Here is a 27,034-nt window from a genome sequence, read left to right as displayed (position 1 = left end):
TGTAACCGAAAGGTCGTAGGTTCGATTCCCGGGTAAGGACACTGCCGTTGTACCCTTGAGCAAGGTACTTAACCTGCATTGCTTCAGTATATATCCAGCTGTATAAATGGATACAATGTAAAAGTGCTATGTAAAAAGTTGTGTAAGTCGCTCTGGATAAGAGCGTCTGCTAAATGCCTGTAATGTAATATAAATTTTTTAATACAAAAAAATCCCCCTGATTCATAATCGATTTGGAACAACAGTAGTTGTATTTTGTTACATGTTATATGAATAAGTGGTGTAAAAATAAAAAAACATGCACCATTTTAGTGAAGTAATGTTACAATCTGGTGAGGTTCTATTTCAGAAGGAAAATAATTTTCTTTTTCTTTTTTGGCTAAAGCACAATGCTCAATATACTATGATGGAATTCTGTAATCAGACCCTTATATTTTTAATTCTGTATTTTTTCATATTTCATTCTCAGTCCAGGCTCCACAGAGGGTGATAAGCCAAACCAAAGGAAATGTAACAGTCCGGTGTAAATATCACAAATCATACACTGACCATGTCAAATACTGGTGCAAACAAAACCTTCTACTTCCGTGTTCCACCCTGGTGAAGACTGGGGACTCAAATACTCAGAGCCGGATCTCTATCAGAGATGATAAAGCAGAGGGAGCATTTTACATCACAATGACGGACCTCACCAAGGATGATCAGGGGTCTTATAAGTGTGGGATATCAAAAACTTTCTTTGATGAAAGTGTCCCGGTGTATGTTCAAGTGAATGAAGGTATGGAGCAATCAAAACAGTGTTAATTCCTGTAGCATTTATTATAAGTGTAATGAATTTGAGCCTTTTGTTAATATTGTCAAGAAATCCAAACCAAAATATCATTAGCAAATAGAGATAAGTGAGAAACTATGGATATGGATATGAATCAGATAACAACTCCAATACTGAGGAATATGTTTCAGGTCATGGGCACAGCACAGTAAAATGTGTTAAATCAACTCTGGCAGAGTGCATATGGTCCCTATTGGACTCATTATGTGCTCTATTAGAGTATAATTAACACTGGACATTTTACTGTGTGGGACTGGTTCACAACATGAGGGAAAAGATAGCCGTTTTAAAGAAGCATTTCAGACTATAGGAGACAGAGCTAATTTATTCACGCTATGGTAATTAAGTGTTCTTCTTTTCACACATTTTTTAAATTCCTCTAGGTGCGACCATACCAGATCTCTGGGGCCCGATGAATGTAATTGGGCAAGCATCCAGCAGTAAAACTATCAGCTGTCAGTATTCTGCAGATTACACCAATAGTGTTAAATACTGGTGTAAAGCAGATGGGGTGGATGGATGCAGCCCTGTGGTGAACACTGAAAATAAAGAGGAAGAAGACAGAACCCAGATCAGAGATGACCCTTCCAACAGACAGTTCCTGATCACCATCAGAAGCCTCACAGCACAGGACACTGGCGTGTACTATTGTGGAGTGAAGGGACATTCCTCCCTCAGTGACAGACGGGTTCCGGTGCACCTGAATGTTGAAGCAGGTAAGGGTGCTCACACTGCATCATGGGTACCTGGAAGGATGCTTTAAGTGAAATCTGTTGAAATATATCTAATTTCATGTATTACTGATTATGATACTTTAAGAACCACAAATCTTAAAGTTCACTTTTTTGCAAATCATTGAAAATTTTTCATGCATATCATTTTGTTTAAAAAATATATATAGACCATTCTGAAATGTCAACCACATCCAAGACTCCCGTAGAATCAATTCCTGCATCCACAGTAGGAAAACCAGAAAAGAGGAATTGGAGGTCAACAAAAAAACAAGAAGAAACAGAAATAACAAAGAATCCTCCGTAAGTAAACCATAATCACAAAACAAAAAATGCAAAAATAAGTTGAGCGTTAAACAATGCAGATTATTTTAAAAGGTTACTACAGGAAAATGATACTGTCATGACCAGGGTGACACAATAAAAATAACATCAGATGATACATCAACGTCAGCAACGAATTCTCAAAATAATTTAACAAATGTTTTCTTCAAATCTGTGATAAATTTAAACATCAACGTAACCAGCAGCACAGAAGGATGACCCCAAACAAAGCTCTCTCCATTTATGACTGCTGCACATGAACATGCTGACATGACAGAGCGTGTCTCTGTCAGAGAGTCTGTCTCTCCTGAGGAAAAGTGCCTCACTCTTATTGGTTGCCTGGTATTTCCTCCCTGATAGGGATTCTTCATCCCCGCTGTCCACTCTCGCCATTTCCGCCGGAGCTCTTCTGCTGCTCTGCTGTGTGGCCGCTGGCGTCGCATGGAAGATCAAACGTGAGTTAATCCTCATCGGACAGCAGCTGTCTATTTTCAACGTGGTGGCTGTGCTGTTGACTTCTCTTAGAAGCATGTGTGTGGTGTGTGACGGCCACTCCAATACTTTCACTTTGTTGTCTTTAAGCCATTTTGTTACAAATTTGGAGGCATGTGTTACAGGTCTGACGTGAAATAAACCCGCCACTGTATCACATTTAAAGTTTTTATTAATTCTGAAAACAGAAGGAGAATGGACATATATGAGTTCGCTGCACCGGATTACCACACCATTTACAGATAGCATTAACAGAAGATATCTCTGATTTAACTATCACAGTGCAGACCCCTGCAGTTAGTAGCGCCACCTTACTTCTGGGAGGTGGATATGCCCTCTCCATTGACAAACTGAATATGACGCTGTACACTGTCTTCAGTTCAGGGTGTGACACCCTCCCCCACTAAAAGGAAAAAAAAAATTGTTCTTACAATTTTTTTCACATTACTCCATGGACCCGAGGAACAGGTTTTCTTTTCAAAATTACTTACACTGTCTACGATGCACCATCCATAACAATTCACAGTATCAAATACATTAGCGTCTCTTTGATGAAGTGTCCCCAAACAGTCCATAAAAGTTCAGTCTCAAATGCGCTAGAGTCTCTGTGGCAAGGTATCCAGAAACAGTTACCGTTTTATTTTTAATCCCTGTCTTTGTGATTTAAGTCCTCAGAGCTGCACAATAGCCATGGTCTCCAGAATCCATGACCTGCTGAACGCTGGTGGCAGTATGTTCTCAGACTTCTCACCACTGGGTCTCGTTGGCTTACTGAAGGTTGTCCCAACCTATCATAGACTAAGGTCAATGGTGCTCTCCTGTTTCTTGTTGGATATACTCTCTGATCCTGGTTATCCGCCAAATCAGTTGAGCTGTCCTGTTCTTCCTGACCTGAAGACTCTGTCTCTAACGCCGTTGATTCCTGAGCCGATGTCACACTATCCTGCGCTTGCTCAGGCTCACCTACAACTTCACTTCCTGCTCCATCCGTTGGTCTCCTTCCCAGGTCCATGTCCTCCTGACTCTCTGCTGTAGAACTATTTTTCTTCCCTGATGAGGTCATTGGAATGAGAACCCCTTCATACTCCTCATCAGAATCCTCTGGTCCCTGATTAGCGTGGTGCCATTGTTGGGGACGCCTTGCATGTCTCTTCCTTTTCCTGGCATCAACAACTGGACTCAATGGGAGTGAGTCGCAGGGCAACAGCAGATTCCGGTGAACTATTCGATTTTTTCCTTTTCCATCCTCAGGTCGAATCTCAAAGACAGGACTGTCTTCATTTTTCTTGCCCACCACAACATGGATCTTGTCCTCCCAATGAGATCTTAATTTTCCGGGGCCACCACGTTCACTGAGATTTCTGATGAGAACTCTGCCCCCTGGCTGTAAGTCTGTACCATACACCTTCTTGTCGTAGTGGCTTTTCCCCCTTTCAGCGTGCTTTTCCACTGCTTGTGACGCAATCTGGTAAGCCTCCGCCATTTGATTTCTCCATCTCTGTACATACTCATCATAGGTGTTCTCCGTGTTGTCTGGATTCAGGTTGAACATTAAGTCGATTGGGAGTCTTGGGGAGCGCCCAAAAAGGAGATAGAAAGGAGAGTACCCGGTTGTGTCATGCTTTGTGCAATTATAGGCATGCACTACTTTGGGTAGAGTTTTCCTCCAATCTGCTTTCTGTTCCTCTGGTAGACACCGTAACATTGACAGCAATGTCCTATTGAACCGTTCCACCTGCCCATTTCCCTGGGGGTGATACGGTGTTGTCTTGGAGTTTTGTATGCCACACAGTTCATGCAATCTTGCCATTAGCTTGTTATTGAATTCCCGACCCTGGTCATGGTGGAACCGAGTAGGGAATCCAAACTTTAGCACAAAGTCCTCAAACAATTTCTCAGCCACTGTCCTAGAGGATTTATTCTTTGTGGCGTAAGCCTGGGCGAACCTGGTGTAATGATCCATTATCACTAAAATGTATTCATAGCCCTGCTTAGATGGTTCAAGATGCAAGAAGTCAATTGACACTAACTCGAAAGGATAAGTTGTCTTGATTGTTGTTAGCGGGGCCCTGGTTCTTTTACATGGCTGCCTGCGCTTAAGGCACTCACAGACTTCAGTTACATAATGTTCAACATCACTCTGCATCCGGGGCCAGAAGAACCTCTCTCTTACCAATGACAAGGTTCTCTCAGCTCCCAGGTGCCCCATCTCCTCATGCAGCTCCTTATAGACACAAGGGTGGAACTCTTGTGGTAGGACCAGCTGACGCCTTTTGGCAGTCTGACGGTAGAGGATGCCATCAATATCGAGGTACAGCTTCTTCCACTCTCTCAACAGCACCACTACATCTCTGTGTTCTCGTCTCCTCTCAGCATTCGTGGGTGGTCTACCCCTTTTTATGTACCACATTGCCCGACTAATAACTCCATCTTTTTCCTGAGCAGTCTTTACTTGTTTTGGTTGGATTTGGGATAATGTTGGGCCAGCTAGGTCACCGTCAAGGGTTTCCAGAGCTACCGGGCTGATCCAGGTGGTGAGGGTCTCCGTCTGTACAAGCACTCCCCTCAGAGCAGCACTCACCACATCCACTTGCGTCTACTCGGTGTATTCCTCATCCCATTTCTCACTTTGCAGAGGCATTCGGGAAAGGCCATCAGCGTCACTGTTTACTCGGCCAGGGCGGTATTTGATATTGAAATTGTAATCTGCCAGTTCGGCCACCCAGCGGTGACCTGTCGCATTCAGTTTAGCTGTGGTTAAAACATAAGTCAATGGATTGTTATCCGTATAGACGGTAAATGATGGAGCGTGGTATAGGTAATCTTTGAAACGCTCACATACCGCCCACTTCAGCGCCAGAAATTCCAATTTCCCTGAATGCAGGTGATAATTCTTCTCCGCTGGACTTAATGTTCTTGACCCGTAGCCGATCACCACCATGTTACCACTCTGTCGCTGGTACAGGACCGCCCCTAAACCTTCCTGAGAAGCGTCACAGTGTAGTATAAACGGTTGGGTGAAATCAGGGTACCCTAACACTGGAGGATTGGTCAAACAGTCAACTAATTCCTCCAACACCTGCTGATGTTCTTCTGTCCAGCATATGCGGGTACTACTGGGCAGCTGGTTGTGGCGTTTCCTTGTTGTACCCTTCTTTTCACGCGGGGGCCCCTTTGGAGCTACTTCTTGTGTCTTCAGACTCACCTCACTTGGTTGACACAACAGACCATACAGCGCTTTGACACGGCGTGAGAAGTTCTGTATGTATGGTCTGTAGTATGACAGGAAGCCCAGTAATCTCCTCAGCTCTCCCACGTTGGTGGGTCTCTGCTCTTTCAAAGCCAGCACTGGCTCAATGTCTGCTGGATCCATGGTGTAGCCCTGCTCTGACACTATCCTGCCTAGAAACCGAACACTCCTTTTGAACATTTCACATTTCTTGGCGGTGAGTTTGATGCCATACTTCTGATAGCTTTGCAATACCAGGCGAATGTGGTTCAAGTGTTCATCAAAGGAGGGACTGTGGACCAGGTTGTCATCTAAATAGGGTAGACAGACATCGTCTCTCAGCCCCTCCAGGCATTCCTCCATGGCTCTCTGAAATTCTGCAGGGGAAGAACTTAACCCAAACGGTATTCGAGTCCACTCAAAAAGGCCCCAGGGTGTGATGAATGCCGTTAAGGGGCGGCTCTCCTCGTCCATGAAACCCTGGTGATAAGCTTTCCCCTGGTCTAACACTGAATACCAGGAGCTCCCACATAGGCTATCAATTAAGTCCTGAATTCTTGGGATTGGGTGCCTATCTGGGACAGACTTCTTATTTAACTCTCGATAATCACAACACAGTCGTAGCCCCCCATCTTTCTTTTTTACTACAACCACAGGTGAGGAGTAAGGCGATCTGGACGTTTGGATCCACCCTTTTTCCAAAAGGTCTCTCAGGTACTGCTTCACTTCTTGATGAAGGGGTTTAGGGACAGACATGTATGTTCTTTTCACGGGAGTCGTGTCATGGAGAGTAATATGCATCTTCAATGAGGGCATACACCCAATGTCATGCTCATTGCGTGAAAATGCCTTACATTCTTCCCTTAGCAGCTGCCGCACTCTTACCTGTTGCTCCTCAAGCAGGTGGTCCAACTGTACTGGGGGATCCCACTTTTCTTCCGGGGGCTTGTCGTCCACTGTTTCTTCCCTGACCCTATTGATGGCCAGTGGAAGCCTTTCCCCGTCTTTTTCTCGATCATCACTGGCCCCAAGGGTGTTGCGGGAGGCCGGGTATAAGCCGCCCACAGGCTCTAGGTGGCCCATCTGCATTCTTCTATCTAATGTCACTGTATGTTTAGTAGTGTTTATCACGGGAATCCTGGTTCGTGTTGATTTTCCCTTGTGTAGAGTGACCAGCATCTCTCCACTGCTTAATCCCTCGGGCCACTCCGGTCCTCCATTTGGGACAAAGAGCATCACCTTATCCTCTTCTAAAATTCCAGCATGGGCACGACCACTCACAAAGGTGAGTTCTCCGGGTGGTATTTTAATACTCACATTTCCCACTTTCACTGGGGGATGCCCATAATTGTCTCCAGGTGCTCCAAGTACTTCTGCCTCAAGTATTTCTGCTAATGTCCCAGCATCTTTTGGCTCCAGGGAGAAAGCTGCCTCTAGGGTGGTGATTAGTTCTGGAGTTACGCCCTCTTCCAGCTCGCCCTCAATCACATTGAACCCAATAATGGGCTCTTCAGCCACATTTGGATCAGGACTCACGAGGACAGGTACCTGCATAACTTTATGGGAATTTTCTGTTTGGCCCAACCTGACTTCTATCTCCACCCAACCACTAAACGGTATCTGAGTTTTGTTTGCTGCTAACCCACTAAGATTCGCTGATCCCAACAGCTCACTGAGGGGTCTGACTTGAGTGTGAGGGAGGAATTTCTGTCTCCAGTGTTCATTCATCATACAGGATTGAGCACCTGTGTCCCACAAGGCCAGTACTGGGGTGTTGTCAAACAGACAGTGCACCATGCATCTCTTTCCAACTACATCTACTAATTTAGCATGACTCCTAGGATTAAGATAGCCTATCTTGGATATCTGGACTTGTTCTTTGTTCACCCTGTAGTCTGCGTTTTGTGTTCTCCTGGGGGATGATGTGTTCTGGACTGCTGCTCTCCCCTCTTCAGCAGTCCCCTTTAGTTTTCCCTGGCTCGGCCTGGGCTGACGACAGCCCCATGAAAAGTGCCCTGTTGCTCCACACTTGAAGCAGTGCTCACATGAGTCCATCTGTCCCTGTTTCATGCAAGCCTCACAGGCTCTGGTCTGCCTTCTCCTCACTAACCGTCCCAGCTGAGTTGTGCCATGTTGTCCTATACAGTCTTTTAGAAGCCCTCGAATTTCTGCCATTTCGGCTCTCAACTCTTGCACTGCATCGTTCGTCGAACCCTCACCTCGTCTTTCTGCCACAACTTTTCCTTTCACCGCCGCACTGCTCCGCTGCGGGGAGTCTGACTGTTGCCCATCTTCCCCGAGCTTGACAGGACTGGAATGGACCGTCATATCCGTTTGCAGCTCAGTTGCAGTCATCGCTCTCATGTGGGCAGCTTTCTTGAACTTCAGTTTCCTTTCCTCCTCCAACCGTGAGGACATGTTCAGTTGTTCAATCAGCTCTTCATCAGTTATTGTTTTGTTCTCCAGCACTTTCCTCATATCCAGTTTCAGTGATTCACTTTGCAGTCCTGTGTACACCGACCTCAGGAATTTCTTCTGGATCAGATCAGCACCATACTGCTCTTCCACGTCATCATCTGCAGAGGCAAGGATACGGTCTTTGAGTTCAATAGCTCTGAAGAGGAAACTTTGGGCTGTTTCTTTGGGCTCTTGTAGGAGGTTGATGAGCTGATGATATAAGTCAGAGGGGCTTTCCACTTTAAAATGACCTTTCAACACAGTCTTCAACTTGGAGATTGTGAGGTCACTCTTAGACTCCAGCATGCTCCGCAATGGTAGGCCAGGGATAATGGCTCTAATTACTGCTTCGATGACTTCAGAGTCTGTGTAGCGTTTCCTTAGGCCCCCGTTGATCTGGTGGAGCAGGCTGGTGTAGCTCAACTTCTCCTTCTGGCCACCTTCTCCAATCTGACCCCAGATTTTAAACTCTTTCTTTATTGTCACCTCTGGGGCGAGCGTGGCGCCCCCTGGGGCAGCTCTCTTGTTAGCCAGCCTCTCACTGAGTGACTCTATCTCTTGCTCCATCTGCTCTCTGGCTTTCTGCTGCTCCAACTCTAAGGTGAGATATCGTTTTCTCATCTCCAGCACCTCTTCATGCTCTTCTCCACTGCCTATGAGACCCTCTATGGTGCTGAGTAAGTCTCTCATAAACTGGCAAGCCACCTCATATTCCTCGTTGTCTGCCACTTCATCAATGGTAGCCTCAATTAGCTTAACAAGGCCCCGCCTGCTTTGCTTCTCTCCTTCCACTGCATCCAGTCCCTTGCATTTCGCCCACAAGCCGACCTGGACCAGCTCTTCTCTCTGAAGCTTCCCCAATGCAGCACTGGCCTGTTCCTGCAGCTCCTCCAGCTCCATTTTACTGAGCAAGGCAATAGACTAATTATCTTGGTCCTCTTATTAACCTTCTTGCTGAAGTTAATGACTGGTTTATCGGGTTTCGGCACCAAAATATGTTACAGGTCTGACGTGGAATAAACCCGCCACTGTATCACATTTAAATTTTTTTATTAATTCTGAAAACAGAAGGAGAATGGACATATATGAGTTTGCTGCACCGGATTACCACACCATTTCCAGATAGCATTAACAGAAGATAATCTCTGATTTAACTATCACCGTGCAGACCCCTGCAGTTAGTAGCGCCACCTTACTGCTGGGAGGTGGATATGCCCTCTCCATTAACAAACTGAATATGACGCTGTACACTGTCTTCAGTTCAGGGTGTGACACATGCTTAGGATCATTCAGTTAGAAGACCCAGTTGCAACCGAGTTCTAACTTTCTAGCAGATGTCTTGAGGTGTTGCTTCAGTATTTCCAGATTATCCTCGTTCCTCATGAAGCTATCTATTTTCTGAAGTGCACCAGTCCTTTTTCCAGCCAAACACCCCCGCAACATGATGCTGCCACCCCCATGCTTCAGAGTTGGGATGGTGTTCTTGGATTAAAAGCCTCACCCTTTTTCCGCCATACATAGCGTTGACCATTATGGCCAAACAGTTCAATTTTTGTTTCATCTGACCAGAGAACACTCCTCCAAAATGCTCGGTCTTCATCCTGGTTATCAGCTGCAAATTTCATTCTGGCTTTTTTATTCTGGTCTTGGAGTAGGGGCTTCTTCCTTTCACAACATGGTGATGTGGGAGTCTCTTAATGGTGGATGTAGATACATTTGTACCTGATGCCTCCAACCCCTCTTACTTTGTTGTTGTCTTGGGGTTCAGTTGAACCAAAGTTTGTTCAGCCCTGGGAGTTCATTTCTGCCTCCTTCCTGAATGATGCAGTGTCTGTGTGGTCCCAAGATTTTTATATTTGTATACAATTGTTTGTACAGAAGCTCGTGGTACCTTCAGTTGTTTGGAAATTGCTCCTAAGGAGGAACTGGACTTGTGGAGGTCCACTTTTTTTTCTTTTTTTTTCTGAGGCCTTGGCTGAGTTGCTTGGATTTTTTCATGGTGTCAAGGGCAAAAAGGCAGTGGCTCTGAAGGTAGGGACTTAAATACAGCCACAGGTACCAATTAACTCCCAATTAACTCAATTATGACAATTGACCAATCAGAAGCTTCTAAAAAGTCATTACATCAATTTCTGGAATCTTTCAGACTGTTTAAAGAGACAGTCAACTTGGTGTATGTAAACTTTTGACCCACTGTAATTCTGATATAAGGAATTAAAGCTGAAATAAATCAGTCTCTAATCAATTGTTTTAAAATGACCTCTGATGTGAACAAAGTAGATGCCCTAATTGATTTGCCAAAAGAAATGTATGGTAACATGAAATGTGTGGAGTCGTGAAAAACTGAGTCTGAATATCTTTAGCCCAGGTGTATGCAAACTTTTGGCCTCAACTGTAGCTTGTGTGGTAACTTGATTGTCTGGAGGGACACAAAAACGTTTACTGGACATCTGATGATGTCCTTTTCGGGGAGGTATATCTAAATGTTTTAAAATTACTACGCATTTAGAATTTCTTCTTTTATATTGGCTACGCATTTACAGATACTGTCCAGAGCCAAACTTAGTGAACAACAGAATTTCAAAGAGGAAGTGGTTAACCATATCTTGATTAATTTCTCTTCCTCAGAATAAAAACTGCAACTGTCATGTCGGCCTGTTTCTGTAAAGAACCAAGCTCTGAAAATCTTCACAGGCCCTTATAATGGTACAGAATGAGAGTGGATATACTGTATATACCACAGACTTACCACATATTCAACTCTGTTCCTCCTCCCTTCAGTTGTCTTAACCAAATTAAGTTAAGAAACCTCTTTGGTGACAAGAGTTTCAAGGACTATTTTTCAGCACAGATAAGGCTCGGTATTTACCTATTTTTGTCAAAAAAAAAAAAAAAACTCAGATTTTTAATCAATTTAAAGACATTTTTACAGGGATTTTGTTTCCACGCATCAACAAAGTTGTTCCTGTTTACTGAGTTTATGTGATTAGTCTCTGCCAAAGTCCAGCTCTCCTTAGTTACGGTTGCTAAATAATTCCGTCAAGTTTTCACTTTAGAAGGCAAGCTTCCATAGAAAACTCACTGAGAGGACCCATCAGTCATATTCACTTGTATTATGTATGGAGTGTATCCAATTGAACACAGAAAACCCCCATGTTAATCAAGTGGCTTCCGGATACATTACAGTGCACTGCACTTAATTCATTTCAAAGGTAGTCTTGAAAAAACAGCTTTATTTTCCTGAGTAGCCGAACGGAGGCTGAGTACTGTACTGTACTTATATATATATATATTAATATTCACTAAAAATTATGAACCTGGAGCACACAATATCAATTATAACAGTACATCACATGGTCACAGTATAATGATATCATGGTCACTTGGCCACATTAATTAATAATGACAACAAAAATAGAAATTTCAGTGTTCTATATGGAGCTAAGTCTCTGGTGAGACTACAAAATCTGTGGTTATATTGTTAGAGAGCTTCTTCAAACAATACGACTTATAGCTATTTGTACAGAAACAGTATTTGTGGAATTAAGGGGTACCACTGCTGCTTAGTGTGTACAAACCTGCAGTCACATGACTCTGACTCCCATTTCGTTTCAGGTAAAAAAAAAAGACCAGCTGTGGAAGACAAAAATGAAAAGGTACTTTGGTCTTTGAATGAGATGGTCTTTGAAATTCACAAGTGATGTTTCATCCCCTTTACAATGTTCATGAATTGTTCATAGGAAATGAAATGTGTGTTATCTTTTCTACTTTACATTCATTAGCGAGAGTTGTGGTTATGTAGCTTTTATGAAGTCTATATACATTCATATCCATGACATAAGGATCCCATAGCTATGATGGTAAAGTTCATAAAGGCTTTATGAACCTACAGTAAAGTGTTGCATTATTTCCTCCCCATTGTAGCCCCCAGGAGTCGCTGATGCGACCTATGCTGAAGTTCTGACCAATGACAGCACACAGGAGCCGAGTGACGTGGTTTACTCCTATGTGAATCCACACCAGTGCTCACAGAGCCCTCCCCCACAGGACCAAGTTCTGTACTCTACTATTAACTATTGAAAGGCCCATTTTTAGACATTTTAGACAACGCTGCCAGACAGTCACTTGACACTCACCGGAATTGCCTCATGCTGAGACTTTATTTAAAATAAACAAATTTTAAAAAATGTAATGTAATTTTGTTTCTTATTCAAACCTGGGTCAAATTTTATATGGCGACCTGCTAACATTCGAAAACAGTTGTTCAGTTGTTCCCTGAGAATGTTTACCAAAATGTGTCCCTCATCAAAATGTGTAATTACATAACCCTTATAATTATATGAAAATGTCATTCAATGGAAATTCGAATTATATGAAAATAAGATTCATTTTCTTCTGAATTTTTTTTCAAAAAAAGATGTTGCCTTTTAAATTGTCAATGGTCTGTAGGAGTTTCACTGCTGGCTAAAGGATTAAAGTATTTGACCCTGGTGTGCTTGCTGTAAGAGTACTGCATTATAAAAGTCTACAGCCCTTTCTGTGTAAAAACAGTTTGAGCAGTGTAATACCATTTCAGCTTTGCATGCAAACCAATTGCTGCAACATTGGTACATGGAAAGGGTATGACACCTGTGCTCCATCCATCCATCCATCCATCCATCCATCATCTAGATCCTCAGGGTCACGGGGGGTGCTGGAGCCTATTCCAGGATGCATTGGGCGAGATGCAGGAATACACCCTGGACAGTTCGCCAGTCCACTGCTGGGCAACCTGTATACCAGTTTAATGGAATTCAGAAATAAGGGTGTGGAGGGCTGGTGTGGTTAGGGCGCTATATGCAGGTGGAGAGGGAGCGGTTTAGGTGGTTCAGCAACCACGGCTGTTTGCAATTACGACTGATTGGAAACTGTTTATATGTTCTGCCTGCAGTGAGACCGGGGCACTGAATGAGAGACGCACGCGGGGGTGACGTGCTGTGTAATCCCCTTCCTTACCGCGCGTGTGTGTGTGTGTGTGTGTGTGTGTGTGTGTGTGTGTGTGTGTGTGTGTGTGTGTGTGTGTGTGTGTGTGTGTGTGTGTGTGTGTGTACCGACGTCCATGTAACCAGCGCACAATAAAACCTGTGTGCGTCCCAGAACTGAGGATTGTGTGGTTTGTGGAGAGAAGGACTACAAATTGTTACAAAGGGGTATCCTAGTAGATTGTTAGTTTGCACGTTTTTCTCTGTTACTTGGTTTTGAATACAGCCATTTAACAGGAGTTCTTCATATTTGGAGAGAGCTGGATTGGCACATTGACAAAACGGGTCCAAATTAGAATATAAAACCCCCTCAGAGGTGGGCTGCTTTTAACTGACAGAACATTACAGTTGCATGAAGGATTGTAAATAACCATTTCCTCAATGTCCAAATTCCTTTTTTAAGAAGACACAGAAATCACAGGCTTTTTATTTATGAATGCAAGTTCAACAATACGACAACAACATTTCTTCAAATGTATAACTGGTGTATGCTACTAGCCTAACTGATGTATCTGCGCTACTAGTACATTCTGATTGTGATTTGAATCTGGTGGGTAAACAGAAAAGGGGTCGGACATTTTGTCTTTCAGCATGCATCCTCAGTGAAGTCACACATGAAATGCACTCAAAATGGAATACACGCATTTACTGTGCATTTCAGCATAAAGCAGCATGGTGCGCATGAAAGCATTTTGCTCCCTACAAACACCTTGTGGGAAGGCATGCTGTCAAAACACATTGATATCAAATACATTATATAAAAACAGTAGAATGCATATACTTTTTGCTGGCATCATTAAAAATGTTCAGGAGCTTATTAGTACTCACTGTATGTCTGCAGCATGCATAAACTGTGCAAGAGGATGCAGTGAGTGCTGAGCATCAAATCTCATAATATTTTTTTTTGTTGGGGGGGGGGGGGCAGTGTGTATGCAGGTTCGGTTTCTGCCAGTTAGGCCCTGAGTCAATTAGTTCCTCATCATGATAAACCAACTCTGGTACATACCAAGATAAAGTCCACATACCACAGTACATCATACGGGGACACAAAATCATGGACAAAATCATTCATAAGCTTGTCAAGATATGTAACTAAAATGTCAGACCACATGAATGGTGAACCTGTGCAGCATTATGATATAAAATACTGCTTTCATGTTTCATGTTGTTTTCATGTAATCACCATGCTGTCCACTAGCTCTCTCTACTGGGAAATCTGCTGAATGGGAATGAAAGTTACAAAATGGAAAGTAAACTGTTAATGAACTGTTTAAAAAAATTATGTGTGTGTAAATTAATATCTGTACAGCTTAGCAGAATTTATGTTAACTAGTGTTTAATGACCCAACTAGTGTTTAATGCGCAAACGTGAAATATACAAATAATTAAACTTAAAAACGCAAATAAATACATTTTGATTCATTGATGGTCAAGTTAGGTCATGCTTTGCAGTCTGGAGACGGGAAGAAAAAATAAATGAGGAACATTTTTTTTACTTTTTAAGAAAAGAAATAGCCATCTTTTACTTTGGCTCTCAGTGTTCTGAGGTGCTCTGGTTTTAGCAGAACGATCGGCTTCCTGTCGACTTTTAGACATCGTATCTAGGGGATCAGATACTATATTTTATGTTGTAGTCTGTAATTCCCGGTCACTTGTCTCCCCAGTACTGTCTCTGTGTCTGTGTTCCTAGAGCTGCTTCACTCCCCTGTACTTGTGTGATTTCACTATTCGGGTGGTTCCGGGTTTTCGTGGTTTCCCCCCCTTCCTTCCAGTCTCGTTTTTACTTACTTCCTACTTATTTCTAGTTTTACTAATTTCTACTAATCCTTACTAACTTATAGATTGTAAAGTACTAACCTCATTAATATACTAACATGTGAATATTACTAATGGACTAACACACACTAGTTTTGGGTTTTTGATAGTTTAGATCACTATACTAATACATTAACCAGTCTCCCCTTTTCCATGCTGCGCTGTAGCTCCGCCCCTTTTCTTTCTAGCCTGCTCTAACGCTGAGTTCTGCAATTGCCTGCACCTGTCTCTTGCTCTGACTGCACCTCTCTCTCTCTGCACGCGTTTGTACCTGCTCACCCGGTCTATTACCGTCTATTATCATTGTGGTCTATGTGATTCCAGTCCGCGTTTTGTCAGTCCCCTGTCACTTAATTAGTTTTCCTAATGTTCTTCACCTGGATGTTGTTTGTTACTCCTCCCTCACTCACTTAACCCCTCCTTGATTGTTATCTTCCCCAGTGTATAAATGTCAGTCTTTTCCACCTGTTCAGTGTCAGAATGTTGATCGAATTCATTGTGCTGATTGTTAGTAAGCCTTTGTCTATCGAGATTCCTGCGACACCCCTTTGTATGACTTCGAGTTTGCCTGCCCCTTTTGGTTTTGTTTGCTTCTGGTTTGACCTTCGCTTTGCCTTGACTTCTCTTTTGCCTGTCCCTTTGTACCTTCGCCATTCTGATCTCCTGGTTTTTGATTTTTTGCCTGTCTTTTCACTATTCTTTTGGAAACTCGATTCGGCACCGTCCTCTCTCTGATTACCTGGCTTCGAACCTCGGACTGAATAAAGACAACGTTTTTTTGGATTTCCCTGGTCTGCGTGTGGGTCCTTACACAGAACATATCAATTTTACATACTTTAACCTTTTAGACAGATGAGTAACTTGTAGAACTTTTTTTCTTTCACGCGGCTGTTTTTTGATAAAAATTCTGGGGTATGCAAGGTGTTTTCAATTTCACAGTCATGGTCCAGCCGTTTAAATTTTGAGCATTAACACAACTTCTTGGTGAACAGCAAGAGGAAATATCATCACATGATCAGTTAAAAATAGTAAATAATAATAAAGCTTTAGAAAATTGGGGAAATGCGACACAGGAATCTAATTGAGGAAGGCCACTGTTGTGCCTGTACAGTGTTGTGACACAGAGTACTGAGGAGCAGCCTGTAGTTTTCTGACTATGGATTCCGCTATCTTTATTCTGCTTCTCATTTTAGGTAATTTAACGGCTAATTTCACAAATACCTGGAGCGATGGAACAGAAAGTAAAACATTAATTTCCCATGTGCCTTTTTCCCACAGGTTGTCACTTATCAAGGGGACAGGACAGAGTAGATGCATCAGGAACGGTTTTGCTGCGATTGCCTTTTAATCCGTATTTCAATTATTATGAAAAGTTCTGCTGCAGATTTTACCAAGGTGTTTGTCTTCCTTTTGTGGACAACAGAGGACATGCCGGTGACATCTATAAGGGAAGAATATCTCTAATCGAATACAACGGATTTATGGATGTGACAATCTGGAATTTACAAAAGTCAGACGGTGGACTGTACCGATGTGCCATAACTGATTCACCCTATCACGTTTACAAGGACTTCATAGTTGTAATACCAGGTAAGGCCCATATCGCTGAACAGCCTATGCTCATTATCTCAATGCCCATTCAAAGTGCTGTTGTCTCAGAAAAGCTTGTTACAGGAGCCAATCACAGCATTTCCGCTGATTCGGTTTCCTGGGTCTTTCATTATTATGAGAGTTATCTTCTTAAAAAATACTACTAGGGATTCATGTCCAAAATGACAGGGTACATAAAATATATCTTAAAAATGTTTGAAAATTTATATATTTTCTCTTCAAATGTTTGAGAAAACATAATGTCAACCTTAACCTGCATTGCTTCAGTATATATCCAGCTGAATGTAAAAAAAAAAGGTTGTGTAAGTCGTTCTGGATAAGAGCATCTGCTAAATGCCTGTAAAGTGATGTCTTGTAATTAGCAGTGGTAGAAGAAGGACAGTCCAGATAAAGAAAAGCTGTTTGCTGTTTTTGATTGAAATAAATCAATAGGGCTTGCTTTGAGTTTATTGTTTGTTGCTTTGAATATAATTGACAAATTATGTTGGCAATAAGGTGTATGTATGAACTCTTCCTTTTTCCCAAATAGTTTAGTTTCAGATACCAGGTGTCCACACTTTCAGCAGTTAGAAACCCATCGATTTCGCCGACTGTAACATTCTACAATAGGCCTATATTCATTTAAAAATGTAAGGTCTTTCTAAATTTTACTCCCGAACATTGAATTTGAAATGACGCAATGGATATTAAGTTAAAGTGCAGACTCAACTTTGATATGAGGGTATTTGCATCCATATTGGGTGCTCCCTGTTTGAATTACAGCCCTTATTATCCATAGTTCCCCCCATTTAGATGACCTAAAGAAATTGGACAGTTGACTGCTCAGCTGTTTCTTAGCCAGTTGTGTTTTGTTGCATCATAAGTTAACACAAGCTACAAAATCTAAGAAAAGGTCTAGAGTTGATTCTAGGTGTGGCATCTGTATTTGGAGTCTGTTGGTGTTGTCTCTCAACATGAGCACTAAGGAAGTGTCAATACCAGTGTAGTCACCTTTAGGCTGAAAAATCTAAATTAATCAACCAAAGATACCTCCAAAACAGTGGATGTGTCAAAAACATCTTTTCAACTGTCAAACAGATCAAGAACACTCATACACTACCATAAAGAGAAGACTACACTTGCATAACCTCGGAGTATTAACCCCAAGATGAAAAGCACCAGCAAGCCTCAAGAACAGAAAAGAGCTTAGAGTTTGCATAAAAAGTAATTCATATTTATAGATGAGATGAGTACTAACCTGTAGCAAAGTGATTAAAAGATGTGGAAAAAGTACAGAGCCAAACAACAGAAAAATTGTATCACTATCCAAATACTTATGGACTGCACTGTAGCATATGATGATTAAAAGCCCTGAAATGTAAATATGGGCTATTAATTATTCATGACCAGCATTTTGCTTTTTCACCTTTGTCTCCACCATTTGAAATGGGCAGTCATATTTTGACCAGCGCTCATTGCTGAAACTGCGGCTGTCGATTCTCATACATCTCACTGCATACTTGTCTGCACTCGATTACTGTATAATGTTGAGTGCTGACAAGTATGCGCCCTCCTCCAAAGCATGCAGTGCCTTATCACAGCACAGTTCACAAGTCGGGCTCACACAGACAGCGGGACACCGAGGGGAAACAGGCAGGCTTGCAGGTGCCTGATCCCTCCCTTTCCAGGGTGACACTACACCCAGTTATTATGTCTCTCTGTGGAGCTGCCAGCCTCAGTCAACATGCCCATCCGTGTGCTATAACAGTGCCTTTACAGGATGAGCCACCTCAGGGTGATTCACTTTCATTCACTTCAATTTCATTTGTGTACCGCTTTATACAGAGAACTGTCACAAAGACACTTTACAGAGAAGCAAGGCAAGAGACAGAGCAAAAAGAGCAAGCAGAGCAAACACCAGACCTGAACCCCCCAAATAGCAAGTACATGAGATAGAAAACTCCCAATGGGGAGAAAACCCTCAAAAGGTGACGAGAATAAATATTAAATAAATATACTCCACTGGCCGGCCTGGTGTAAAGTAGCAGTAGAATGTAATGCAGCAGAAATGCTACAGGAACTATCAGATTTTGTCAGGACAGAGCTATCTGAGATTAAAGTTACTAACACAGCGTTGCAGTTTTTTATTTTATTTACCTTTTTGCATCTCCAGCACATGTGGTCTACACAGTCAGGTGTGCAAACCATAATTCTTATAATACAACACTTCAAACATGTAATAAACATTTGCATCGAAGCTGGTGATTGCATGTATTTTTCATTTTCCCTCATTACATAACAAATAAATATGAATATTTCATTTGCAATTTCAAAATTGCTGCGATTTTAACTTTGCAGAGTAGGTTTTTCAAATGTTTTTTTTTTTTTCAAGAACTCCATTGCTTTCAATTACCAGTAATTATTTTTACATCAACATTAGAATGTTCAGTTATGAACATTCTAATCACATATATGTGATCTTACACCTTATAGGGTTAAGGCACATGCAGCGATGGTCCAAACTGTATCTGAAATACCCCCATTCTCGCTTACAGGACCAAAACCTGGCCCTGGCCCCGTTCCTCCTACCCGTGCTGCAACTGACCCACCCCCACCGAGAAGACCACTCCCCGGACCACAACCATACTACACCTCTCTGTGGACCCCTCTCTGGATGCTTGTCGTGTGACAAATTTGACACCATCACTCTGATCCAGCAGGAGCTGCACTTGTTCAAGGACGGGTAAGCTAGCAGCGGGAAAGGAGAACTGAAAGGGCTCTGCATCGTACCAACACACTTGAGTGATCTGTACCCCACGAATAGGAGCCTGCCATTTCACAATTTGGCATGGGAAGGTCTTCAAAAGGCCATTGGTATAACTAAAGAAGACCGTTGCAGGTGGAATTATTGTTTTAAGTTTGTCATAAGTCACTGTTAGTGAGCATTTGCCACCATGTACACAGATATCCCTCTTAACCAGTCTAGTTTATAGACCCTGAGCCTCTGAAATTGCTTTAAAATGTCAAAGCTTGACAACCTGCAGCAGAGATTTTAGAATTAGAACTTCTGGGCCAATGTTTCCTAGACTGGCCCAAAAGCTCTAATAGCAGAAACTGTTTTTAGCCTCTTGTTCAACACCTATAATGTTCCCTGTGATCCAAATCTAAAATACAGTCTGAAATCTGGTCTGGAGTCCAGGGGTGAAGCACTGTGTGTGAACTAAGGTGTTAAATGGCTCTTGGAAAAACTCTTGATTGAGAGGTTGATTGATTGAATTATTAGAGAATAAGATGGATGATGGGTGTTTCCCAGCGCTGGTGATGGTAATCTTCTCTAACATTGGGCTGTCGCCTCGTCCTGTGCAGCCAGTACTGGAAGGTGTCGCAGAAGAAAGGGATCAAGGGTCCTTACCGCACCTCCGAGACGTGGCCTGCCCTCCCCTCCACCATCGACTCCGCCTTCGAGGATCTGCTCACTAAGAAACTCTACTTCTTCTCAGGTACGAATGTCTCCACGGCAACAGCGCCGCATCCTGCCCTTTGACCTCTGCTGTGTTTCAGAACATTTAATTCTGACTGAAGTTGTCATCAGCTGAGGGGATTATTTTCTTCTTGTACATCACATAATCAAGATGTAATAGTCAAAACATAATACCAACCGGACCTGGTTCAATTACTTTTTTTGAAATACTTTAATAACCCTTTAGACACCAGTAAAACTCCAGCAGATTGTGGACAGTTTATACAGAACATCTATTTTCACCAACATTCAGAAACAAAATATTTTCATATTGCTTAATGTTTTAATTAATAGCACGTTTCACTGAGAATTCTCATGGATCTGCAGGAGTGTTTTCAAATTTTACCAGCATGTAAAGAGTTATAAAAAATCATATTGGACACAGGTCTGCTAAGGACACAGTGCAACAGCACACCCTTCACACAGACATGGGGTGATTGTGTTGGGTAGCTCTTTACAATATGGTCTCATGAATTGGCATTAACTAACGTACCTGTTAACATGAATTCTTGATGTACAAATACATTAACAAAGCAGTGCAGAATACATTTTCAGTAGTTTGTACTCAGCAACTGCATTAGTTAATGCCAGTGTGACCTTACTGTAACATGTTACCGAGTGCTATCCTGGGGAGAGTGCGGGCTTGTGTACGGTTTAGGCTGACTCTGTTGCCCCCTGCAGGCCACCGGGTGTGGGTGTACACTGGGAGCAGCGTGCTGGGGCCCTGCAGCCTGGAGAAGCTGGGCCTGCCTGGCAGCCTGGAGCGTGTGGAGGGAGCCCTGGAGAGGGGCAAGGGCAAGGCCCTGCTCTTCAGCAGGGAGAAATACTGGAGGTGAGGAGCCACAGAGCGGCAGCACTGCTAAGGCTTACTACTGACCAGATCTGGGTCAAATAGGTTTTTATTTTGGATTCAAATACTTTTCTATACTTTACTTATCTTGTCTGGTGCATTGGAACCAATGAAATACTCTCAAAAAGTGCAAACCTCACCTTCTGGTCATATTGGTAGACTCAATTACCCAAGGCATGATCAGTAGAGCACAGAAAAGTATTTGAATCAAAAACAAATACGTATTTGACCCAGGTCTGCTACTGACACAGTCTGAGTGCAGCATTACCTGGACACTGCTAAAGTATACTACTGACACAGTATGAGTGCAGCGTTCTGTGGATGCAGTGCTGCTAAGGTTTACTACTGACACAGTCTGAGTGCAGCGTTCTCTGGGCACTGTGGTGCTGAGGTTTACTACTGACACAGTCTGAGTGCTGCGTTCTCTGGGCACTGTGGTGCTGAGGTTTACTACTGACACAGTCTGAGTGCTGCGTTCTCTTTGCACTGCTAAAGTTTACTACTGACACAGTCTGAGTGCTGCGTACTCTGGGCACTGCGAAGGTTTACTACTGACCCAGTCTGAGTGCTGCGTTCTCTGAATGCGTATGTGGAGTGGGATCCATTGAAGTGTATGGGTCCCTTTCTAGCCGCATTAAAATCAGTTAGCCTACATTCCTTTCCACAGCAGCACACATTGTTGAGTTTCACAGTGAGCAGTGGCAAGACTCAATCCGCGTGACTTTGGAACAGAAGAATGGCGTCTTTACACAGGGTCTCCACAGGGAAAGCTTGTGTAAAATCCTTTGATAGTGTATGATTACACGCAGGGGAACCGTTATCAGCTCCCGGTGTGCTGGGTGGTCTGGGACTGCATACAATTGGATGGATTGAATGAAAGTCCCATTTTAGACAAACTAAATCAATCAACCAAAAAAAATAAAAAATCTTTTATTAACTAACCAAAATAATGATGAGAGCTGGAACAGACAGAGCTTTTGTGTAATACTGCAGGACCTGTATGTGTCTTATCTCTGCAACCTGTTCTCAATCGTTGTCACGCACTGCCATCTACAGGCTGGACGTAAAAACCCAGACCATCGACGAGGGCTACCCACGCGATGTAGACCAGGACTTTGGAGGTGTACCCATCGATGCTCACGATGTCTTCCTGTACAAAGGTGAGTATTCAAGTCCACAATTGAATTATAGGAGCAGAAAACTATTCACCATCACCTACGCTGTGGTAAAATTCCAGCAGATTACTGATGATAATCATAAACATCTGTTTTCACCAATATTCAGAAACAAAAATCTTCTATTGCATATGGCTCAGTTAGTAACATTTTATGTTTAATATTCTGTGGGATCTGCAGAAATATTAACCCATTTAATGCCATTTGCGTTAAGTTTCAAGTGACTTCTTTGACACCTGGCAGATATGGTGCACATAATGTGTACACAGAAAAGGTCATAGATTATAGAGGGAGAGTATGGGTAATTAGTGTACGATTAACCATTTAATGGTCTGCTGTGTGTCTCTGCAGGACACACCTACTTCTGCCGCGAAGGTTTCTATTGGAGGATGAACTCCCAAAAGCAGGTGGACCAGGTTGGCTACATCAAGTATGACGTTCTGAAGTGTTCTGTCCCCTCCCGCCGCCATTGGTGAGGACGACTCCCCCCTTTGCAGATCTCTTCAGAATAATTAACTGGCGTTGAGCATTTTGTTACCCCTGTGGGACTTAACTGTGTCGTATCAGCTGAAAAGCCTGACGAGACAGTTTGAGAATGACACGTTGCACCTGCAATTCCTGAGGTTTGAATCATCGTCTTCGATGATATGAAATGGGAATATTTGGCCTCATGCTCAAGGAAATTTCAGAACAGTGGTAACCAACCCTGCGTCCTGTAGGTTTTCACTCCCACTCTAGCAAAGCACACCTCTTTCAACAGCTAGAGGTCTTGTTCAGCTGCTTATCAGTAGTGTGCCAAATTAGGATTGGAATGAAAACCTGTTTGATCTCCAGAAACAGGGTTGGTTACCAATGTTTCAGAACATAGCACTTGAAATAAAATAGTTTTTTATCTGTTCTTTTAAAGTCAAGATTTTTTTGTTTGTCACTTTGAAAGGTACAGTGACACATTACCACATACGTATGTTTTGCACAATTATATATCACTGTGATTTAACAGTGGACATTGCCTGTCACAACCATCAGGCTCTCTGATTGGTCACAAAAACAATGCACCATAATATGTGAATGAACTTTTTTCTCACATACTACCACATGTCTGATTCATGGCAATATTAAGTATTTCTAAATCTATACATGTGACCAAATATGTGTTTTTGGATGAAACACAAAGACCAAAGAGCAAAAATAATTGTTTCAAATCTGTGAATGACAATTTTGCAATAATGTTGCAAATTATTCATCTGACTATCATTGACATTTTCTCCAGTGGTGAGAAAGTTAAATCATCAATTCTTACAAATATGTACCTACATATTGTTTAATAATTCTTATTGTTTGTACTGAAATTAAAGTTTCTAATTCAGCAGACCGAATTCTCGGTCTGTTTCTACTGCTTTTAACCTGTTTGCCTGGAGCAAACTCTAAATCATTTGTCTGCTTTGAAAGCCTTGATTATTTAAATTGTTTATTTTATTTTATTTGAGTCTTATCATAAGCATTTTTTCTTCTTATGCTCATGAAAACTGCCTCAATGCACTGGAAGGCATATTAGAATCTCAGTCCAATATTAAGTTATTTTATAGCTCAAGGGAAATGTTGTCACTTTGTAGAACTGCAAGTTCAATAAACAAGCCATTTAAATACCTACTGTGTCTGCTGTGATTATATCTACTCTACGGCCGGCTCGAAGGGCCGCAACAAACAAAGTCCAAATGCACCAAAAACAGACAGAAACTGATCTAAAAACACAAACTCAGACATTTATTAATCTAAAACACAAACTAAAACAAACAAAAACCCACAAAGTTCACAAAATAGTCTTCACAAAAACCTACCACACACAACCGAAACCCCAAAGAAGATCTCCCCAGCCTCATACTGCAGGGCTTATATTGGGCCGCAGGCAGGTGGAGGCAATTAAGCAATTAAGGCAAGCAGAGGCTGGGGATGTAACACTACCTTCAATTATGAATAAAAATGAAAAACAGGAAATGCATTATTATTATTATTATTATTATTATTATTATTATTATTATTATTATTATTATTATTATTAATGATTATTGATAATAAACAAACCATAGCACCACTACACCAGCTATATAAAGTCATTTAATAGTGTGCTGGTGCTGTGCCATTGCATGTGGTCAGTACAGTCGGTATGCACTGTGGCATAGAGTCTTTCAGAGTCTGGAATTCTGCAGAATGACATCACTTTTCCACAGGAAAGTCAATCAACTCACAGTTAGTTGGTGGAACTGGAGAAAGCTGTATCAGGTGCCATTGCAGAATATATACTGTAAATATTAAACATGATTCAGATCATGTGACTGAAAAGGCCATATGTGTAATATCAGTGTTCTTCTCCTCAAACCACTGGGGTAACGTTTTGTGAAAACGGGTAGTGTCAAGACACACACACACACAAGCACACGCACACACAAAACACACACACACAAGCACACAAGCACACACATGCACACACACACATACACACACACACACATATATACAGATGAACACACACACATATACACGCAGAAATCCCCACCTCACGTTCTTTACATTGCTAAACATCTGCTGTCTTCAAAATGCCTTTCGTTTCCATTTAATGAACTCCAGGGGTTTAGCTGCTAGCTAGGTATGCCTAGTTTTTAAATGCCGGTGAAGTTTTGCTGGTCACATGCTGTAATTTGCCAGCACATCTTTGCAAATCACAATGAGGGGCACTCGGTCCTGTCCAAGTAAATCCCAAATAGGTTAACTGGCCATCATATTTGTTTTGGTGCCGGTGCTTTGAAGCTGTGGTGCCTCTGCTCTAATAAACCTCTCCATGCTTAGCTAACTAGCCTGCAGATGGTTCCTTGGAGACTGCAGACTGACGTAGTAACATTAGAACAGGCTGAGTTATAACATTACAAAGGGTTAGCCTACTAGCTAAATATACCTCATCTCTCAAATACCTCATCTATTTTTATTGTGCCATGGGCTTTAAAACATAGTTTCTCAGCTAAACAAAAAACTAAATAAAATTTTTACTCCCTCTGACCTCTAGATTTTCCTAACAGTAGGCTAGTCCAAAAGGGACAGACAGTTCAAAATTGAGAGCCTCTCAAAACAACTTGTGATTTCATTTTCACAGTAATGTGTCAGCTTATTTCTTCTGTTTTAGCACCTTTTCTGTTTTGCCTGTTCATTAGTTAAATCATGTGAGTGAGTCTGCTGTGAGTTTGTGTCTATTCACCCTCCCCTCTCTGTGCCTCCCTTTTACATTACATTACATTATAGGCATTTAGCAGACGCTCTTATCCAGAGCGACGTATAACAAGTGCATAGGTTTCATGATGTAGAGGCGCAAAAGAAACACTAGAGTGAAGTAAGGATCATAGTGCCAGAAGTGACCACATCGATCAGGACTCCAACCCTGTAGAGTAAGCTTGTTCAGCAAGCAAGAATCCTACCTAGTACAAACTAGCACTGGAATCACACCTAATCATACAAAAACAATCCTGCCAGATACACTAACATAATCAAATTATCCTAGCTAGGTACAATGAGCTGAACTATAGGCTAGGGAGGGGTGGGGAGAGGTGCAGCCTGAAGAGATGAGTCTTCAGTCTGCGTTTGAAAGTGGTGAGATTCTCTGCTGTTCTGACCATCACGGGGAGGTCATTCCACCAGCGAGGGCCAGGACAGACAGCAGGCGGGAGCGGGAAGTGCAGACGCGAAGAGGGGAGGTGCCAAGCGTCCAGAGGTGGCAGAACGGAGAGGTCTGGCTGGTGTGTAGGGTCTGATGATCCTCTGAATGTACCCTGGTGCTGACCCCTTAGCTGCCTGGTATGCAAGCACCAAGGACTTAAATTTGATGCGAGCCATAACAGGCAGCCAGTGGAGGTCAGTGAGCAGGGGGTGACATGGGAATGTCTGGGGAGGTTGTAGACCAGACGCGCTGCAGCATTCTGGATGAGCTGCAGGGGTCTGATGGCGGATGCTGGCAGACCAGCCAGTAGCGAGTTGCAGTAGTCCAAGCGGGACAGGACCATCGCTTGAACCAGGAGCTGGGTTGCGTAGGTGGTGAGGAAGGGGCGGATTCTCCGGATGTTGTACAGGAAGAACCTGCACGTTCGACTCACCGCCGTGATGTTCTGGGAGAGGGACAGTCTGTTGTCCATCACCACTCCAAGGTTTTTTGCGGTCGGTGATGATGACACCACAGTGTCCCCCAGGGAAATAGAAAAGTCAAGAAGGTTAGAGGATGGAGCAGGGATGAAGATCATCTCCGTCTTGACCACATCGATCAGGAGCTGACCCTTGCAGCTGTCTGGTGCCCCCCTGAGGAGGCCTGCCACACACTTTGAAATCCTCTGCCCTCATTAAATTCACTTTAAACCAAAGACATGCAACATTATAACACTCTACTGAACTACTGTTAAAATTTTTTTTGGATAATTTGCATTTTTTTTCCCTATCTCTGTAACAACATTAAGTTTTACATACTGTGACAGAAATCTGTAAGTATACCCTTGAACATCTTTGGTTAAATGTGTCTTTTCATCTTTTATTCTCTGCCCACGCTACAGAGAGCTGTATTAATAGCCAGCCCTCCTTGTAGCTTCCACTACCTCCAGTGTAAGTCTCCTGTCCTCTTTGGTATTGGCACATAATACAACCCCCCCCCCCCCAACCCACCTGTACACCAACATTGTCTGGTTCCCCATTTCCACCTGCCACCGATTTTCTCTAACTCTCCTGTGAGCTCTGCCATAGAGATAGAGAGAGAGGCCTTACATATTATCACCTTTGCACAACTGTGAGTCGCACACACAAATGCACACACAAACTCACAGACACACGCACATACACACACACACACACACACACACATGTGCATACATCCACAAAAGTAGCCACATGATAGACTACAGCTCAAATGAATCATGCAGAGAACTGACAGTGTGATAATATCTTTGGCTGTTTGAGAAAACTGAACAATTA

General features: G+C 42.6%; 3 protein-coding genes and 1 long non-coding RNA gene across 5 annotated transcripts in view; all 4 read left to right on the top strand.

Annotated features, from left to right (window-relative positions):
- Positions 1 to 12,556, top strand: part of LOC135234927 (matrix metalloproteinase-9-like) — a 91,929-nt gene extending 79,373 nt beyond the window's left edge. Inside the window, exons 11-12 of the mRNA XM_064300046.1 lie at positions 11,681 to 11,721; positions 11,990 to 12,556. Of these exons, the coding sequence (XP_064156116.1) occupies positions 11,681 to 11,721; positions 11,990 to 12,145 (197 nt within the window). The 3' untranslated portion in view covers positions 12,146 to 12,556. The remainder of the gene's footprint in view (positions 1 to 11,680; positions 11,722 to 11,989) is intronic.
- Positions 1 to 27,034, top strand: part of LOC135234926 (polymeric immunoglobulin receptor-like) — a 109,536-nt gene that overhangs the window by 33,093 nt on the left and 49,409 nt on the right. For both annotated transcript variants that reach the window (XM_064300042.1, XM_064300044.1), the window contains one exon: positions 1,216 to 1,548. In XM_064300042.1, coding sequence (XP_064156112.1) covers positions 1,216 to 1,548 — 333 coding nt within the window. The remainder of the gene's footprint in view (positions 1 to 1,215; positions 1,549 to 27,034) is intronic.
- On the top strand, positions 15,782 to 18,470 carry LOC135234931 (uncharacterized). Its single transcript, XR_010324241.1, has 3 exons — positions 15,782 to 16,094; positions 16,180 to 16,491; positions 18,337 to 18,470. It is a non-coding gene; the product is annotated as an uncharacterized LOC135234931 (long non-coding RNA).
- Positions 18,996 to 23,684, top strand: LOC135235028 (matrix metalloproteinase-9-like). Its single transcript, XM_064300226.1, has 5 exons — positions 18,996 to 19,234; positions 19,858 to 19,991; positions 20,693 to 20,843; positions 21,918 to 22,021; positions 22,388 to 23,684. Exons 1-5 carry the CDS (start codon positions 18,996 to 18,998, stop codon positions 22,510 to 22,512), a joined length of 753 nt encoding a protein of 250 aa, XP_064156296.1. The 3' UTR covers positions 22,513 to 23,684.

The sequence above is a fragment of the Anguilla rostrata genome, chromosome 11 (assembly GCF_018555375.3).
Source record: "Anguilla rostrata isolate EN2019 chromosome 11, ASM1855537v3, whole genome shotgun sequence".
NCBI lineage: Eukaryota > Metazoa > Chordata > Actinopteri > Anguilliformes > Anguillidae > Anguilla > Anguilla rostrata.
This window is presented reverse-complemented; position numbering and strand designations above follow the sequence as displayed.

Excerpts from the sequence above, each read along its gene's own strand:
- LOC135235028 (XM_064300226.1), top strand. The coding sequence starts at position 18,996 with ATGCAGCGATGGTCCAAACTGTATCTGAAATACCCCCATTCTCGCTTA. Across the intron at positions 19,992-20,692 it reads GAAACTCTACTTCTTCTCAG|GCCACCGGGTGTGGGTGTAC; the intron begins GTACGAATGTCT and ends TGCCCCCTGCAG. Across the intron at positions 20,844-21,917 it reads AGCAGGGAGAAATACTGGAG|GCTGGACGTAAAAACCCAGA; the intron begins GTGAGGAGCCAC and ends TGCCATCTACAG.